This window comes from Solanum pennellii, chromosome 10 (assembly GCF_001406875.1).
Source record: "Solanum pennellii chromosome 10, SPENNV200".
Lineage (NCBI taxonomy): Eukaryota > Viridiplantae > Streptophyta > Magnoliopsida > Solanales > Solanaceae > Solanum > Solanum pennellii.
Window position 1 is genome coordinate 79,381,400 of NC_028646.1, and position 17,854 is coordinate 79,399,253.

At 32.3% G+C, this 17,854-nt stretch overlaps 2 protein-coding genes across 2 annotated transcripts; one reads left to right on the top strand and one right to left on the bottom strand.

Annotated features, from left to right (window-relative positions):
- The first annotated feature begins 4,072 nt into the window (after nt 1-4,072).
- LOC107032011 (probable lysophospholipase BODYGUARD 4) lies at nt 4,073-7,671 on the top strand. The gene is made up of 4 exons (XM_015233564.2): nt 4,073-4,715; nt 5,916-6,265; nt 6,795-6,991; nt 7,234-7,671. The coding sequence occupies exons 1-4, from the start codon at nt 4,310-4,312 to the stop codon at nt 7,550-7,552; spliced, it is 1,272 nt and encodes a 423-aa protein (XP_015089050.1). The 5' UTR covers nt 4,073-4,309; the 3' UTR covers nt 7,553-7,671.
- A 647-nt stretch (nt 7,672-8,318) lies between these two features.
- Nucleotides 8,319-16,903, bottom strand: LOC107002278 (cationic amino acid transporter 2, vacuolar-like). Its single transcript, XM_015200233.2, has 14 exons — nt 16,429-16,903; nt 15,251-15,452; nt 14,928-15,012; nt 13,513-13,653; nt 13,307-13,425; nt 13,131-13,227; nt 12,604-12,776; nt 12,400-12,466; nt 11,816-11,974; nt 10,721-10,991; nt 10,139-10,241; nt 9,714-9,826; nt 9,423-9,498; nt 8,319-8,860 (listed from the first exon to the last, which is right to left on the bottom strand). Exons 1-14 carry the CDS (start codon nt 16,613-16,615, stop codon nt 8,701-8,703), a joined length of 1,953 nt encoding a protein of 650 aa, XP_015055719.1. The 5' UTR covers nt 16,616-16,903; the 3' UTR covers nt 8,319-8,700.
- Nucleotides 16,904-17,854: the final 951 nt, after the last annotated feature.

Consider the following 17,854-nt stretch of genomic DNA (forward strand, 5'->3'; position numbering starts at 1 on the left):
CAAAAAAAAAAAAAAAAAAAACCCCACCCCAAGCCTTTGTTGACAAAATATTTTGGAGAATATTATGTATATATAGTAAAAATAACAAACTTTTTGGCCTAATGAAATAAAAGTTGCAGGCTATTAATTAGATAATGAAAAGTCATTTGTATACTTTTAACTTTACGTGCGTATGTAGTTATGCATTGCTTCAATGGTGTTGATGTAATATGTATACCAACTTTATTGGATAAAAGTGTATTCACTTCTTTTCATAATTTAGCTAGCGTTTGATTATATATTTTAAAAATATTTTAAAAAAAATAATTTGACGATGTTTATATTAAAGTTTCAAAATGTTTAGTTTGTAAAATAATTTGCATTGTAATTTCTTACTTTGAATTGGATTTATTCCTCGTACTATCTTTATTGTAGATATAATTTTCTTTGAACATGAGAAAAATAAATTCTAATAAAGTTGTCTAAACTCCCTAATAAAAGTAAAAAGGTAAGTTATATAAATGACATATATATTTCGCATTGATTTGTGACCTCTCAAGTCCCTACCACTCTACACCCCTGCATCGGCGTATTCAGGACAGGTTATTAGGTTTATGTGAATTTATGTTTTTTCTCTCGTAATTATTTTTAGTGCTATTATATTTTCTAAAAAGTATTTAAATAGTATCATATAATATCGTGCAATGATGATTGTGGATATCTCTCTAAGTGAAGTTAGAGATTCATATTTTTCGTTTATCTTGTATTATTTTCTTTTATAAAATTATAATGTCTCTCTTAACCAATAATTTTTACAATTTTAGTGATTATTTGTGATAAGAAACTAAATGCCAAACATATCAAATTTATATTTTAGATTCATCTTTTTATAATAATTCATCCGTCATCTTAAAATATTTTAAATACGCCTTTGCACCTATACCTCTCAGTCACCTTACCGTACATAGTATTTATCTTAGTTATATACAAACAATTTTTTTTAAAAATATTTTTTATTACTTATTGAACACAAAAAGTTAATTATAAAAATCATTTGTTTTCTAAATAAGAAATTTGTGAAAAATATTTTTCTTCCCTACCCATCCATCAGACACAAAGTGTTTCATATTGGTGATGCAGTTGGCAAGCTGCATGACAATGACCTTATTTATAACTATTTGACCATAAAATTCGGAGACGGATTTAAAATTTAAACCTAATAAATTTCAGAAGGACTCGAATTATCATTAAGGAGGATAATAAAACTTAAACAAGTTACATTTTTACCATTGGACCAAGAAAAAATTAGTACTATATTATTAAGTTATCGATATAAATATAAATCTGTTTAAAAATTATTGAGTTTTTTAAAACGCCTACTCCCACCACCCTAGAACGTGTGACTAAGTAAATGGATAGGTTCAAATCAAGTTCATGAAAGAGTTGTGTTCAATTAGATGCAAATGTTTGAATTTTTGATGTCTTGATGAGGTTTTTAGTTGAGACAGATTCAATTTCACGTAATGAATTATATTGAAGTAACAATTTTTTGACTCTACAACATTTAGTGTATTTATTTTTATTATTTTATTCAAATTTATATTATCGTGAAAATAAGATTACAATGTCACTAACGAGATTATATTAAATATATATATGTTGTTGTTGTTTTATTATCTTGAAGCAACAAGGTTATCTGGATTGTAATATGCAGTAGAGGAAGACTAGCTAATACCCTCCTCGTCTCGTTTTATGTGACATTCTTTCATTTTTTAATCTGTCTTAAAAAGAATATTATTTTATTATGATTAAAAATAGAAACTACACTATTTACGTAACTTTAAATCTATCATTTCATTTTTTATGAAATAATTTATAACCACATAATTAATATCTAAAAATTATTTTAGATTACAAAATTTTCATTATTTTTTTTAAATACTATATCAAATCTAACCGTGTCACCTGGAATATATCGTAGGAAGACTTTGAAAAATCATCCTATCTTATGTCACCAAATTAGACTACTATTTTGTTTTAATTTAGAATGTTTCGAACTTGTAAGTGTTTTTTTTTTTTTTTGAAGAACTGCATATTGTTATCTTGTGATCTTATCTACGTACGAGGAAATGCTTGGAAAATAAAAAAAAGAAATAAGTGATCTCACTTATATTTTTTTGGCTTAAGTCATATACGGCCTTTTAAAGTTATTCATATATTTCATTTAAACACTTCAACATATCCATTTTTCTATTAGACACTTCAACCTTAAAAAATAAATACTTATCAAACATTTTTCTGACACCTAGTTAAAAAATAAAGTGCGTGCAACACACATGCAGTTGATGTGGCAAAATAACAAATTAAACTAGGACATGTGGCATTTTAGTTTAATTATCTTAAATAAAAAAAAATTAAAATACAAAAAAATCTAAATCTAAAAAATAAAAGAGTTTCAACCAAGAAAAAAAAATGAAAAATCCACCTCACCCCACCCATCCAAACCTCCCCCTTCTTTTCTTTCCCTTGAAGATAACCCTTTCCACCATTGTTGTTGTTCATCTAAAAAAAAATGGAGATTTTAACATATACTAACTACGAATTTTTCATTTTTATTTTTCTTTACCCGTCTTAAGAAATAAAACGACCATATGATAGATTAATGGTAGAGATGTTGGTGGTTGCTCAAAAGAGGAGTATGTGATGGCAGCGATATGACAAATTTGAAGAAAAAAATGATGATGAAAGGTAAATGAATTGAATTGACAAGAAAAGAAAACGAAAGAAGAACAAGATTGCAATGGCAATGGCGATTGCCGGAGAAATTATTTATGGCAAAGAAGCACAAAGAAGAAGAAGAAAGCTGACTGTTTTTTTTTATTTAAAAAATAATTCAACTAAAAATAAATCATTTCACGCGCTCATGAGCGGTGAATCACACTCACAATGCCAGGTAAGCAAAAAGTGCTCAAGTGGTATAAATTTGAAGTCTAGAAGTGTTTAATAGGTACAAGTCTTAGTTAAGGTGTCTAAGTGAATTATGCGGACAACTTTAAGAGGCTGCGTATGACTTAAGCCTATTTTTTTTATTTGTTATGTAAATAAAAAGTATTAATATTTCAAAATTATTTTATATACAAGATAAAATTATGAGTATGAGATGTGGTTGTGGATCAAGGCAATATTCATTTTTATTCTTTTTTTAATTTGTATTTGATATTTATATTAAAATTTCGATTAAATTGAAATTGCACGTCGTAATACAAAACTCCTAATACAATTTTCTCCCTACCATATATCTGATTTTGATTTCTTCTTACGGGCATCAATTTCTACCATCTTAAAGTTCTTATCAAAACAAAAAGTCCTATGTTTTATCCGCTAAGCTATTTTTTTAAGATTTATCACTCAAATTATGAATACGTGACATTATGTAACGATCAAGAATAATACAATTTATTTAAATATTGTATTCACTAAAACAATACAATATAATAAAATACAATCCATGGTCAAACTTCTTATCCAATTGAAACTACGTAGGTCTCTAGTTCACATTTTTCAAATCAAACAACACAGAGAGATCAAAGGTGTATTTAGAGGGTGTTATGTGGATTCACGTAAATCAATGCTTTCCTCTTTAGATCATATATAATAATATTATTATATATTTCTTTAAAAAGTACTTAATATATTGGTGGGAACTTACGTTAAAAATAGCATATAATAATAAGATGATAGTTCGGTGCACTTTTCTAAGCAAAGAAAGAAATTTAAATTCTATAATTATCCTTTTTTTTCCAATAACATTCTTCCAAGTGGTTGTCGATAATATTTTTGACTTTTCAATCAATTTTTCTTTTATTTTTTACTTTAATCTTTCAAAATTTTCTAATATTTTATATTGAAAATTTCTTTTTAAAAAAGCACTATAAATTTTTTTATATAATTAAATTAAACATATATATTAAAATTTAAAACTAATAACAAACTTATAATTTTGAAAATTTAACGATTCGATGTTAAAAACATAAAAGGTGAATGAAATATATTCATCATTCATCCTTCGAAAATCCTGAATACGAAAAAAAATGGAAAAGATAAATTTATACATTATCATCCTTCCAAAATCCTAAATACATTCCAAAAAAGATAAATTTTTTTTTATATATTACACATCCTTGTGAAATCCTGAATATGATCGAAAAAAGAATGGAAAGATATAGAACCTTATCCTTTTTGCTGTAAAATTCCAAAACTCATCATGCAAACGAAATTGAGCAAAAACACAAAAGGAGATTCGAAAACGAAGCCCTAAATCCCCAAAAAAATGCAAAAAATCTCTGTAAATTTCTCAGAAAAATGGCTACAAATTACATCGGAGATTCTCATTTCATCGGCGAGTGCAGTAGTTTTCTTATTTCTCGATTTGCTCGATGCAATTTTCTGTGTTTTCTTCAAATTGATTGATGAATTCTTCGAAGGTGAAAGTTCGGGTTGTTACTGTTCCATAGAAAACGAAGAAGAAAGTGATTGTGATAATGAATTATCGAATACTCTTCATAAACGGAGAAATTTATTCCGGGGAATTGGGTTTCGCCGGAATTTTAGTAGTCGGAGAAAATTGAATGAAAATGTAAGGTGGTCTGATTGTTCTTGTGAGAATTGTATTTCATGGATGGGTAATATTGCAGGGGAATTGAAGCTTCATGTTGTTGTCAAAGAAATTCAGCCAGGTACATTTCGTATTCCCGAGTTTCGTATCTGAACTATTACTTTTACGTCCTTTTACTACGTGAACTATCATTATTTATGTATTAAAACACATTTAAATTATCTATCGTTCATTTTTAGCAAATTATTAATTCAAAATAAATATTATATCCATCGTTTCATTTAATTCTAACTCGTACCAAATACATTGTCATTCTCGCCTCTCTCCCTGAATCTCGCTCGCCACCTCAATTCTCTGTCGCCTCTCTCACTTTTATACAAACACAAATGTATAAATCGTGTTTGTGTTTGTATAAAGCGAGAGACTATATACATACAAATACAAATACGTATCTCTTTGTCTTATACACTTATACTAATACAAAGAGATATTTGATATACAAATACAAATTTTTTAACTCGATTCAATTGTATTCCAATTTAAATTTTATGCAAATATACAATCACAATCATTGATACATATACATAGTAGTTGCATATCTATAATTATCTAATTGATATACATATACAATTCACCTCTTTCCACCCTCTGCCCTCTCTTGCTTGCCTCTATCCTCTCTCTCCTAATTTCGCTCTCCACTATAGTCTAACACAAAGAACATATACATATACAAACACAATTTTCATAGACACAGGCGTCCGATTTATACAAATCACCGTAATTTATACAAGTCAGATGCATAGAAAAACTGGAGCTATAGAGCGCTAATATGGTTTTTATGTTTGCTATTCCTAAAATTTACTCTTAAAAAACACACTTGAAACTATCAATTATTCACTTTTGCTTTTCTTACTTTAACGATAGTGATAGTTTTAGGTAGAAAAACGAAACAATTGAAAGTGGAGGTGTATTTAAGCTTTTAACACTGAGTCGGTGATATGAAAGGTAGAAAAAAAGAATGACGGATAGTTAGAGTTTGAAACTCACGAAAAAACAATAGTTCAATTTTTCATTATTAACTCTTTTTTAATGTTATAATCCAAAGCTTAATAACACATTGTATAGAAAAGGAAAATTACAATGAAGGAAATACATATTATATAGTGTATATATATATATAACATTCTTTGTCAGAAATAGTGTATTGAAGTATCAAAATATTAGGTCAAAATCACTATACCTATTATTCAGGCAAAAATAGAAATAAATTTGACCCCTTCCCGTTGATAAGCACTAATGTATAGACTTATAAATTTTGCAGTTAACTTAGAGGATTTCAAATGCAAGAAAGCAGAAAATATAGTATTTTTACATGGTTTTCTCTCCTCATCTACATTCTGGACGGAGACAATTTTTCCCTATGTATCTGAAGATGCAATGAAGAAATGCAGATTGTTAGCAGTTGACCTATTGGGATTTGGAAAAAGTCCAAAACCAAACAATTGCTTATACACAGTTAAAGATCATGTTGAAATGATTGAGAGTTCAGTGATTCAACCATTTGAGTTGCATTCATTTCATATCGTTGCGCATTCAATGGGATGTGTGGTGGCATTAGCTTTAGCTGCAAAACATTCTCATTCTGTCAGATCAATCACCTTGATAGCACCAGTAAGTATAGTTTTTTGTCGTGACTTCTTCGTTGATCTGCTTTGAACGGTTTTTTCTCGAGCCTAGGTTTATCAGAAACAACCTCTCTACCCTCAAGATAGGGAAAAGGTTTGTTTACATTCTACCCTCCCCAAACCTGACTTGGTAGGTTTACACCGAGTATGTTGTTGTTATAATAGTAAAGTACAAAATCAGAAGCTGAAAAAGTTGTTCTGCCAAAAAACTTTTGGCAACCTCAGTCAAACACAAAAATGCTGCTCTTGTATTTGGGAAAGAGTGTTTCTAATAGCCAAACACAAACAAGTTACTACCTAAAAGTACTTTTCTGATAACCAAAGTTTGACAAAAAAAACTCGGTTTTCAAAATAAGCAAATTTTAGAATCTTTTCTACCTCCACAAGGTAGGGAGTGAAGGCCTGTGTACAGTTTATCCTCTCATGATCCCCGCATATGAGATTACACTGAGTATGTTGTTATTGTTTGTTCTTGCTAATGGTCTTTGTTTCTTTCTGTGCTTGAACTTTTTCAGCCTTATGTCACTTCAACAAAGGAGGATGTTAGTTTAACAGCACTTAACAAACTTGCAGCAAGAAGATTGTGGCCACCTTTGTTATTTGGTTCATCATTTATGTCTTGGTATGAACACTTGGGTAGATGTGTATGTTACATCATCTGCAAAAACCACAGAATTTGGGAAGGAATCCTCAAGTTACTCACTTGGAATAGGTAAGGCAGATAACACTGTCTACAACTCCTTTTATAAACCACATCGGTATTAAGTTTGAAAAGAAATAAGTTCTTGTTTGTGTTTGTAAGTGGTTTCACTTTGATATTATGTAAAGTGAGTTGTTGACGTGACTATACTTATACATGTGAAGATGTGATAGCCTACATGCATTTTTCGGGGGGACACAATGAGTTGTTTACGTGACTATACTTACGATACACTTCTTTTTCTTTGATTTTAGGAACCTACATTTTATGGCAATTGACTTGACTAGGCACACTCATCAATCAGCCTGGCACACAATGCATAATGTAATATGTGGAGGAGCAAAGTTTATGGATAAATACTTGGAAACTTTAAAAATAGCTAAGGTGAAAATCAATGTTATTCAAGGTAGTAGGGACCAAGTAGTGCCAGTGGAATGTAGCAAAAATGTAAAGATGAAAGTGCCAAATGCAGAGGTGAAAATTGTTGATAATGCAGATCATACTTCTATAATCATAGGTAGAGAAAAAGAGTTGTGTAATGATTTAGAGAAGCTATGGGGATCAATATGTTAGAGATAGGAATTCAACTTCTTGATTTTGATTTGTAATGAAGATACAATTTGTTCTTTTGTAATGACATTGGTGAAAGCTAAAATGAGTATAGTTTCCACATATATTGGGCTAGCCGTGAATATTTTGGTAATATGACTTTTTGGATAAACCTTTATGGATCTTTCTGTAGGGAGTTAGGAGAACAATTATATAGTCTCTACAGGAATTAGACGATTTTCTCAGTTTTTTCGTGTGTTAGCTCATGAATATTTTGATATTATGACTTCTGGATGAATCATTCGCGAAACATCTATGGAATTCCACGTAGGGAGTAGAGAGAGCAATACATACAATCTCACCATTTTTTTAAAGTCATTTCTAAGAGTCAGATCACATATGGTCGTCTATACGCAACTTTAGATCAGATATATGCACGTAACTATTTCCATATCTTAAACTTGTAACCTTTTGATTACATGACAACAACCTATCGTAACCAAACGATTTGTGTGAGATAGGGTAATAATAAAACCTTGATCCATATATCTAGTGGCTCGTATTATTAAGTTGACCATAATTTATGGACTACCATAGGAAGTATAATTAGAATACTTGTAAAAAAAAATAAAAATTCTTTCTCCTGTTCAATACAAGTCTAGAATATTGTAGTCTTTTACTGTGAAAGGATGCCAACGAATAATATGATAACTGAAGCAAAGGAAACGACGAGTAATAATAAAACCGAAGTATTAAAAAACAAGAAAAGAAGTATCAGTACTATTTGAGGAACTCAAAAGAAATCTTTAGCTTCATAATTCAATATATTTACACATACAACAAGTACACCATTGCCAGAACCACACATTCCTATCACAAATATGTACACATACAAAGAAGCTCAAAAAATCAACTACCCTCTGCTGATTACAAACAATAATAAATGTGTTTTGCAATAACATCTTTTTTTCCTCTTTCAGTAGTAGAACTACAATGGGGAAACAAATAAAATTAAATGACGCGAACTAAAGGAAAAGAGATATGTGTTTCAATATTCTGAAACATGTAGCAGTTTTTTATCAGCAGAATGACAGAAATATACAGCTGCTTCTTCAGTAAACGGTGAGTAACTGAAAACAAGGTTCTTTCACTTGATTTGACAGATGCATGTGTTAACATGCAAGGGAGATGGCTGACGTTTCGTAGATTTCATCCACGTGAGTTGAAGGAACGTAAACTGCAGTCTTTAGTGAACTGTGGGTTCGACCGTACAAAGCATATATGCACGTTCCTATTACTAGCCATATGGATACTCGGGCCCAAGTTTCACCACTGCAAGAAATGCAAACAGAGGTTTAACAATGCTGAGTAGTAGTGTTCGACTAAAATGATACAGAAATAGTGGTAAATTACGAGCTGTGATTCCTGGTATTGACGATTGGTCCATCTTTAGCAAGTATAGGAAAGTGCAGGAGGAAGCAGTATACTGGTCCTACATTAGTCGAGGGAATAGGTTCTTGTCGCCTCATATAGTTTTGAACAATCCTAACCTCATGAATTAGCTTCTAATAAGGTTGAGTTAGACATTTTCTCAACATGGTATCAGTGTAAAACTAATAAATATTCTTGATTATCCAGCGTTAGGCGCCTGTATTATGTTGTTCGTGCTCTGGATATTTAGACCTGAGCGTGTGATGGTATTATACTGTGTCATGTTGGTTAAGCGAATGGGCTGTTGTCTCCTTATTTATATGAATGTTGGACGATCCTCACCTCATAGGGTTAGCTTTCGAGATTCAGTTAGGTCTAAATTCATACTTAACAGTATAAACCAAAATCTGAAATATAGTTCGGCCGTGCTGAAAATAATAGCAAACAAGTCATCAAGGCTTACCCAAGATTAATTAATAAGTAGACGTTGATGAGAATGCAGGCAATCGGCAGAAGTGGTACAAATGGACAAGTGAAACCTGAATAGGAGAAAAAAAAATATGCTTTAAATTTGTCCTGGTAGATGTATTAACAGCCACTACTTTCGATCAAGCACAAGCAGTCTAATTAGATAATTGATATGGCGATGATCACGAGTAGACCACTACCACAAAATACCAAAGGTCATTTGACCTAAGCTCAAAGCTAATGGAGTGAAAGCTTTAATCAGGTGATAATGATATATATAACATACCTCCGGTGTGTCCAAAGCTGTGCCTCGCATCATCCTGGTCTATGCAAGTGAGTACTATCAAACCAGATATCAGAAGCAAACCACCAATTCCGGACAGTGCGTACCTTGCAGGACTGATCACAGCAATAAGGTACAAGAGTCAAAATTTTTGTACAAGAAAATGTAAGACTTAAGACATATTAACACCTCAGCATTTGTGACAAAGACAACAAGAATATCCCAATATTTAGATCATATTTATTGATAGTAATCAGAATCTATGTGCATGTCCAGAAATACATTCATGAATATCTATATCCAAGTTGGCGTACAAACTCTCCTGGTATTTAACCCTTATTACACATTTGCTCACTTCTTAAACCTCCTCTGTATCCCTCCAAATTTAAAGAAATGAACACATAAAATCGCAGAGAAAGAGAGCTCACTTAGACAAGTTAACAATTGAAGCAGCGGATGTAACGATGCATACTCCAATACAGATGAACAAAATTGTCCAGCCAGCAACTTTCCGCCTTTGGCTTACTAGATCTGTGACAAAATCAAGAGAAGAATTATAGTACGAATTTCTACTTAGATTATTCCTTGTAAATGTAGGAATATAGTGAACACATCTTTGACTCCGAAATGCAATGTAGATAACAGAGACCGGAGACGAAGGGAAGGTGCACCTAGCGAGCATCAGTTTTTTTCATTTTTTATTGTTGAATTACTCAGTTGGATCATGAGGTAACTCAGGTAAGGATATATAATTTCTATATATGGTAGGAGAAAGAGACAAAGACTATAATCAATAAACCCAAGTCAATTCTTATTGGTTTTTCCTTCTTCAGATGCTTTTCACCACTTGATTTCCTATACTTCATTGTACCATACCTAACACGACCTATTAGATTTATTTTGGTCGCAATTTCTGAAATTTATAAAGCATAGCATGATCATTTCAGCACAAACTAGTAGTCACATCGGAATAATTAACCGCTGCCTACTACCAAGAATTTAATACTTACAGCTCAACTTTGCTGCTGCTTTTTCCGCAAGAGGATGCCCAACTGAAATCTCGCCTAACAATGGAGTGCTATCACCAGAGGTCACAGCTGGAATTTTGGTTTTCTCGACATCCATATCTGAACTACTACTACAGCTACTACGTCGCAGGCTTACTGAATCAATTGCCTCCTGATAAGAGGAGGGAACTGGGACCTCGTCTGGTGGTACGTATCGGAGAATCAATACCGAAATAGCCACCATTGTAAACGCAAGAAGTGTACCAACACTGACCTGTAAAGACAGAAACATAATCAAAACAAGCACAAACCCGTGAGTAGGAAACTAAGACTTCTGAAATTTACAATGTTACATGAATCAAAACATGCTAATTACATCACATTAACACAAATCACAAGCAGAGAGCCAGAGGGCATAGACATTTTCCCTTCATAAAAAGTAAGCTATAACCATACAAACGTCAAAAAGATATAACATCTTATTCCTGACTAATTTTTTGGAACTGGTATTTTATTCCCAAATAATTAGAGTTGTGACTTGTGAATCACTCAAAACCACACTTCCAAAGTTTGCTCCACACGATTGAAAAATATGACAAATTATCATGTCATAATCTATTAGTTAACAATGAAAATCATCACTTAAGCTTACAAGGGTTTTCACGTAATAATCATGTTGTTCGCTTAATTCTTTCTAACAAAGGAGGAGTTACCAGCCTCAAGATGAAAAAAGAATGAAACAACTAAAGGATACAAAAAGGGAGATTGTTTTGAGCCAAAAACAAATGTTCATCCTAGATATCACTCTCTTGTTGTCTTTGTTCCCTCACTCCAAAACAAGGAGAAGATCACACAACAAAGGGAACAAAAAATACATAAATTGATATTTTTGATGTGTTCCAACACCATATCAAACATGCTACAAGTCATATTTTGACACAAGCCACTATGTGTTGAAGTACTCAAGACATTTTAATTTGCAGAAGATTCAGTGCCAAATAGGAAGAAAAGGAACAAGTTAATGTCACTCAGATGATTATGGAGGACTTAACTCTGGCTTTAAATATATAATATAATACGTCCAGAAAGTGAGCGTACCATTCCTGACAACTGTTCAACGTTCATGAAAAATGCTAAGGTTCCAGAAAGTAAACCAGTTGCTATAGTGCCCTTAACAGGAACTTGAGTCCGCTTGTTAACATCTGAGAAAAATGAAGGCAGCAATCCATCCCGAGCCATTGCCATAAGTATCCGTGGCTAAAATCACAAAAAATCAATGTTAATGCCAGAAGTACAAGTATGAAAAAGAATCAACTCTACCTATCCCTCTCAGAGAGTGAGAACACAAGTATGTTCAATAATATAGGATGTAAAATCTAAGGCTCAAAGTGGTTATAAGTAACATGCAATCAAGTTTCCCATGTAACATGGTTGAGTATTACAGTATAACCAAGAGGAAAGGTTTCATTTGTTGGAGAAGGATTACAAAGTATTTCTGGGAATTCTGGGAAAGATTACCAAGTATTTGGTACAGAAAGTTATACATCTCAATAGACGTAGCAAGTCAAATAGTTTTAAACACCCCAATGAAGTTTATAGCACTAAGAATCTAATCAGACTTTGTGTCTTAAACAATTTCAAGCTACGTAGACTCCGAAATCTACATGATGCAGCTTGCGTACCTGAGGCATTATAGAACCCATCAATGTTGAGCAAAGAGAAGTACAAGCTCCAATAGTTATTATATATCTGTATTGAGATCCAGAGGAAGTACATTAGAATATAGAATAAAGAATAAGACAGTAAAAAGGCAGTTTCACATCAAATAGTTTAGCGTCAATAATAAGACAAACTGCAACATCAATAGGCCAAAAAGATTAACTTACGCTGCCCAATTAATTCCATGGCTTGCAAATGCAGAAGAGATTGGTGTATCTGGATCCATAGCATAATAGGGTACTAAACCAACAATAACTGCAGAGACTAACATGTAGAGAGAGCAGCATATTGATAATGCAAAACCAATTCCCATTGGCAGGTCACGTTGAGGATTCTTCACCTTTTTAGAGATCAAAAAGTAGAAACAAATCAGATGGTAATTTTAAAAGTCCAAGAATCTTCAACAGGGATAATCCCTCCGTTTCAATTTGTTTATCTTACTTTCCTCTTTAGTCTATTTTAAAAAGAATGTCTCTTTCCCTTTTTGGCAACTCTACTCTTTAGTTTTAGCTTTTCACGTGGTATGTTTAAGACTAGAAGATTAAAGGGCATTTTGGAACATACATTCTAAATATCTTTAGTTTAAGACCACGAGAGTTAAATGTCTTCTTTACTCAAGAACAATGTATCAAGTCAAAACCAACCAAACAAATAAAAACAGGGGGAGTAAAGTATATACAGACTTGGGCAATACCTCCTCAGCTGTACTAGCAACTGAATCAAACCCAATGTAGGCAAAGAAGACAGTTGAAGCTCCAGCAAGCATTCCATCGACTCCGTAGGGAAAATACCTATCAATTAAAGAAAGACTGAGAAGAAGATCGATAGGAGGAGAGTGCATAAGAATGCTTGTGCAGGACAGCCAATTACCCAACAGGAAGCTCATAGCCTGGCCATCCTGCTTTGTAGCCCAGATATCCACCAGCAATAATTACAAAAGCCATGACACATACATTTACTGAAGTGACAAATCCTTGTACCATGGTACTCTGCAAAAATGTAATTGTGCTGACATTTAATGAAGCACAAACTACAAACTAAAAAGAAAGAGATGATTATTTGGATATGAAAAATACCTCCTTGATCCCCACACACAGAAGTCCAGTAACTAGAAAAACCAAAATTGCAGCACATGGGTCCACTGTAACATTCAGTCCTGGGATTGTGTGACGGGCTAAGAAAGACGGCAGGCTGTCTGGACTTCCAAAAAGCATAGCCTGCAAACAAAGAAGGATGACAAAATTAGAGTCACAAAGGAACAGAAAGATTAGAATGAACTGTATAAGGCTTTTGTTTTTCTTTTGTGTAAACAAAATCTAATAAGGGAGATAGTAGATTTAGTAGATTTTATAGGGAACTTGTAAAGAATACCCATCAGATGTGGGATGTAAGTTTTAAATCCATCATTTTTAGGATGTTGAATTTTTTGGTGTGGATATACAGTTACCCTTTTAAAAAAAATATGGAACATTCAAAGTGTAGTGACGTTTCAAGATGGAAATTAAGCCTCTTTCTTTCATTGGTTTTGACGGAGGGATAAACAGGCCAGAAGTGATCTAGAATCAAAAGAGACATGAAGATAAACTCAGATAAGTTATCCCTTATACAACATCAATTTCCACTTAAAAGCAATATAGAGAAAGCAGGTCTCCCTCTCCCAGTACATATTGTTCACATAACTGGTAATACTATTTGAAGTCATTTATAATAATATACCCACAATCTACTAACAGTTCACGAGTAAACTATAATAATAAGTGAGTTCCTCACAACTAGAACCAAGAGCTCTGTTGTTTTCCTGCATACATTATTACCACAATCACTTAAACACGGCTATAAACTCAAACATTCCAGCATACCTAAAAAACTTTCAATGTTCAGGGAGGTTATAAGCGAAAAACTCAAACACTTGCGGATAATCCATAATTAATCAATTATCAGTATTGGAGAGGATGTGTGTATGACATTTAGAGTAGCCTCTTGAAGTGGATGTGGAGTGAAGCCTTCTCTACTTTATTCACAATCTTCAATACAATATCGGCACATGCAGATTTCTTCTAGTAGAGCCCGCTTGGATTGGCTTTTGGTTTATTCTTATTATTTTGGCTTAAAGCACTTTTTAATCATATCCAAACACGAAAGTGCTTTGAAGTTATTTTGACTTAAAAACACTTAAAATAAGTCAATCCAAACAGGCTCATAATCCAATTGACACTGGTTGCTCTTAAACTAATTTGTCTTTCAATATCTAATTAGTTATTTTCACATAATTCAGCAGACCTGAAGTAAAGAAACAAGTTGATTAAATCAAAGAAGATTTCTGCATGAAGCACTAGAACAGCTAGGCCAGTGAATCTACTTTGTCCAAAGGATGCACACATTATCTTATAACTATAAGGCAATCTCACGGAAAAAGACAGCTAGGCGCATTGCTTAATACTTATAAGGAACGAAATCAAATAATTCAGAAGTCAAAGAGAAAATGCTGCACCAGATTTGGGGATATGCCACGAGCAACTGCCGAACCTCCAATTGTGTACTCCAATACTAATGCCCAACCGATCAGCCATGCAACACTGAGAGGGAGGGTAAATTTTATTTTTAAAGAACATATCTAGACCTCAAAAAAGTCAGAAAATAAAAATCAAAATTGACAATTGTTACAAGAAAATTAGGAAAACAGAAATCACAAGTCATGGCCCATAGAGAAAATGCATTTTTTATAAAATCAAAGTTCTAGTTATTTTAATAGGTTAGCAAAAGATTTTCATCATGAGATCAAAATCCGTGCACCAAGAACTTCTGTGGAATTACCCCTCTCCAACGCAAATGTAAGAATAATGATAGGCACTCCCAGCTGATGGACAACGACTTGCAAGCTCCGCATAGCAAAAGGCAGAAAGAGCAGCTGCTATTCCAGCTATTAAAAATGAAATGGTGAGTGCCGGGCCTGAGTGCTCTCTAGCAACTGTGCCGACTAGAATATACACCCCAGCGCCTATTGTTGAACCAACCCCTGGAAAATCAAACCACAAGGCATAAAATAATATTAAGCTGGCTAGAACTTATAGATAAACATGCTTCATCAAGAAAAATTCAATATAAATCGATCAATCAATTGCAATTCTTCAATCTCAAACTAGTTGGAGCTAGCTATATGAATGTGATGTATCCATTCTACTCGATTTGGGACAGCGCATATCTAATTGGGAACGTCCCAATAAATTTAGTATGCATTGGATTTATCATAGTTAAGACTAATTTTACACTGGCTATCAACCTACTAGCATCCTCCTACCTTATCCAAACTTGAAACCAGCTATACTTTGTGAATCACATATCTAGAGTTAGCTAGATAACCCAATCTGAAACAAAAAAATTGCTCAACTTATGCTCCCAAGCACTCAACACCGTAAAAGTTAAAGAAAAGAATCACCCTTGAGTGTTAGCAGGGGAAAGTTGTCTATTATTGCAATAACTAACTTTTTAATTGTTTTTTTGGTTTATGCCAGCTTGGCCATACCTCAACTAATTCGACTGACCTGCCACCTTCCACCAACAAGAAGTATCAAGTAACTCTATCCACCAAGGCTAGAACCTAACAAGTATCAAGTAACTCTATCCACCAAGGCTAGAACCTATGGGAAGATTTCATGGTGCTCGACCCACTTCATTGACCACTGGACCACACCAATAACTATTGTTTGTTGATGTTATGAAGAACTCAATTTCTACTATGAGAACACCAAGTTACCATGCCACAACATAAGAATACAGATCATAAATATTAAACTGCCATATGCATAAAATGGATTCAATAACCTCATTAAAAATCAGAATTGAATAAAAAAGATACTCAAAGTAACCATAAACATGAACCCCACAAGACCAAAAATACATAACAAGCTGATCTAAAACATATACAAACAAAAAATATCAAATTTTTTTGAACCCCAATTCACAAAAACTAAAGAATCAATCATAATCTTTACCTATAGTAATAAGATGAGGTATAGTTAAGGCTTTAGCTAATTGATGAGAAGAACCAGATGCAGAAGATGATTTTGAATTTGCAGAATCAACCTGCTTCCTTCTTACAAGACTTTTCATACCCCCAATAAAGCACCCTCCTTTATCACCACCACTACTACTACAACTACCATCACCAACAAACCCCATGATGATGAAACCAACAATAATTCCCAAATGGGTGTTGGAAAAATTGAATCTTTTTTAATAAATACTATATCTATGAATATGTAGATGATAAAAATATGAAAATCTTGGATTATTTAAAAGGGAAAAGGGTGCTTAGGTGATTGAAATGAGCTAATCCCAAAGGCATCAAAGGATAAATTCCTACAAATTTGTGGCTTTTGGGAAAGCAGAAGGAAAATTTGGAAGATTCTGCAGAAATTTTATTCTTTTTACAGAGAAAATCCTACAAATCCAACAAATCCAATGAAATGGTGTTTGCTTTATGCTTATGTAGGACACAATGGTAATTTTTTCAGAAATGTTTTTTCACGCGCGGGAGAAGGCGCGTGTGCTTATAAAATGAATCCTACCACCACTTCCCTTGTTTATTTTTATCCATTCCTTTTATAGAAATAAAAAATAAAAAAATTGGGCTCGTTAACGGATTAGAGTTACACAAATATTAACATCACACGTAGCGTTAAGTTATTTGTTTATTTTTTGTAGTGCTGATATTTTTATTCTTATCAAGCGCTTAGCTACTGCTAGTGTAGAGCGATAAGGCTATGTTGTTCAAGTGAAAATTTAAGCTAAAAAGGTACTAATATAATGACGACTTCAGGATCATTTTAAAAGAAATAATTTTATTTTTTGATGATTTTTTAGTTTTAATTTGTCATATGACTTATCTAAGATTAGATATTTCGATGTAGCTAATATAGAGTTTAGTTTTACACACATTCAAAAGTTTATTTTCAACATATTTTTAATTTTGTATCAAATTAAAACCAGATAGATAAACTAAAATAAAGAAACTATGCTTATTTCATTTTTACCCTTCATAATCAATACATAAAATTTCTCATTATTTATATTATTTATGTGAAATTATAAACGAGCAAGTAAATACCATACTTTTTGGAAGATGATTTTAGCATATAATTAAATAAGTCATTTTTTTCTTTTTCAAAATATGCACATTACTTGAATAAAAAGTAATATAAATAGATAAAGGGAAAAATCTTTTGGCTAAAAAATTTTGTCAGAATAAAAATATCATATTTTACACTATTATTTTAAAAATAAAAAAAAATATTATAGACTTTTAAAATTTCTAATTAAATTTTATGATCATTTAACATTATCCATATATAAGTTAATTGGTGGTACTCACCTTTAATGAAAGATATATATATATATATATATATATATATATATATA